The sequence below is a fragment of the Otolemur garnettii genome, unplaced genomic scaffold, assembly GCF_000181295.1.
Source record: "Otolemur garnettii isolate 467f Iridium unplaced genomic scaffold, OtoGar3 scaffold00116, whole genome shotgun sequence".
In the NCBI taxonomy this organism is placed as follows: domain Eukaryota; kingdom Metazoa; phylum Chordata; class Mammalia; order Primates; family Galagidae; genus Otolemur; species Otolemur garnettii.
In genome coordinates this window covers 4,593,346-4,595,189 of record NW_003852511.1, presented here as the reverse complement: position 1 = coordinate 4,595,189, position 1,844 = coordinate 4,593,346, and the positions used below count along the sequence as shown (strand labels likewise).

Sequence of the window (1,844 nt, the reverse complement as noted above, 5' to 3'; positions counted from 1 at the left end):
AAAAAAAAAAAAGATTTCTCCAGCAGCAAAACATAGCGGTTAAAAGCCCAACCTTTGAGGGACTTGGATTTGAATTTCAGTTCAGTTCAGGTTAATTTTACTGGGGAAAAAGGATCTTCTTGGAGGAGTTTAGATTACCACCATGTCTGTGGCATCCTGGGTTCTTCAGAGAAGAGTACCAATAAGCCTAAAACTAATACGTGGTCGGCTTTTTCTCCCTCCCTGCAGGTTCGTGATGATGTGTACCACAGTATACTCACAAATAACCTCCCCAATCTTCTGGAATATGGTAATATCACCGCTCTGACAAATTTGTGGTACACAGGGCAAATTACTAACTTTGAATATTTGACTCACTTAAACAAACATGCTGGCCGATCCTTCAATGATCTCATGCAGTATCCAGTGTTCCCATTTATACTGGCTGACTATGTTAGTGAGACGCTTGACCTCAGCGATCCATCAATCTACAGGTAAGTAAAAACATCGAGTTCATCCCTCCGTGTGTTATGTTTATTTTATTAAAGTTTTTATAAAGAATCTCAAGCATTCACAAAATAGGATGAATATATAATGAACCCCCATTATGAATTATGAAGATTTTTTACCAGACTTATATCATCTACTTTTTTTCTTTATATATAAAGGGACAGCTTGTTATGTCACCTCTGTTTTATACAGCATGAGTGAAAGTTCACTCCAGTTGTCTCTTTTTAAAAAAGGACTTTTTTTACATGACAGTATCATTATCACATCTCAGAAAATTAATAATTCTGTGATCTCTTTTAATGTCCAGCCCATTTTCAAATTCCCCCTGATTATCTCAGAAATGTCTTTTTATAATTGATTGGCTTAGGTTAGGTCTGCTGTCACCTCTGGTTGCTGTATATCTATAAACCTACATCTAGAACAGCCATTCTTTTTGTGTGTGTGTGTTTTCTTTTCTCTTATCATTGACTTGAAAAAGCTAAGCACTGATCCTGTAGGATGCCCCCCATTCTATGTTTTCTGATTGCTTTGTGAACATTATTTAGTTTATTCCTCTAGTCTCCTGGAGACTAGAAATCACTTTCAAAGTCTTGCTTAGATTCAGGTTCAACATTTTAGGGGCAAGCATCCCTTATAGGTGGTGATGTGAACTTTATTTTGCTATCCTATTCCACTCTAATGATGCTCAAGTTGACCTGTAGGTTCAGACTCCCACTGGAATTGTACCTAATGATATCATCCATTGATGATTATAGCGTGAATCAATTATTTCAGTAGGGTTTGCAAAATGGTGATTTCCTATTCTCTCATTTCTTCTAAATTTATTAGAAAAAATTATACAAGGTAAACCTAGAGTATTGTGTTGTGTTGGAAAGCAAAGAAACTGATACAGTCTTATCCAAAGGACTCAGAAGCCAATTTGAAATAGATCTCACTGACAAACCTAGGATAATCTAAGAATAAAAAGAATAATGATGAAATTAATTAAAATAATTCACTTGAAATAAAAAGATACATAAGTCATATTCATAGTGATACTTTTTTAAAGGCAAAAAAAAAAAAGGAAAAAACAAAAACCATTGGTCCCATTAGAAGTAACTAAGACACCAATTCTTCTCTTTGACATTTGGCAATTAAAGGAGGAGAATTAAGCATTTACTCTGCCTTTCTTGAATTAACTTTACAGTTTAATACATATGTCAGTTTGCCAAAGAGCAAATGGCACATTATTTCTTTTTAAAACATTTTTGTACACTGCCAATGGACATTTAAACAATTTTTTTGTTGTTGTTGCTATAAGACAGAGTCTCACTCTGTCTCTTGAGAGTGCAATGGCATCATCATAGCTCACTGCA

General features: G+C 34.8%; 1 protein-coding gene across 8 annotated transcripts in view; it reads left to right on the top strand.

Moving 5' to 3' along the window:
* The window catches only part of LYST (lysosomal trafficking regulator), a 196,209-nt gene that overhangs the window by 137,380 nt on the left and 56,985 nt on the right, over positions 1–1,844 (top strand). For all 8 annotated transcript variants that reach the window (XM_003797445.3, XM_023517645.1, XM_023517644.1 and 5 more), the window contains one exon: positions 229–473. In XM_003797445.3, the coding sequence (XP_003797493.1) occupies positions 229–473 (245 nt within the window). The remainder of the gene's footprint in view (positions 1–228; positions 474–1,844) is intronic.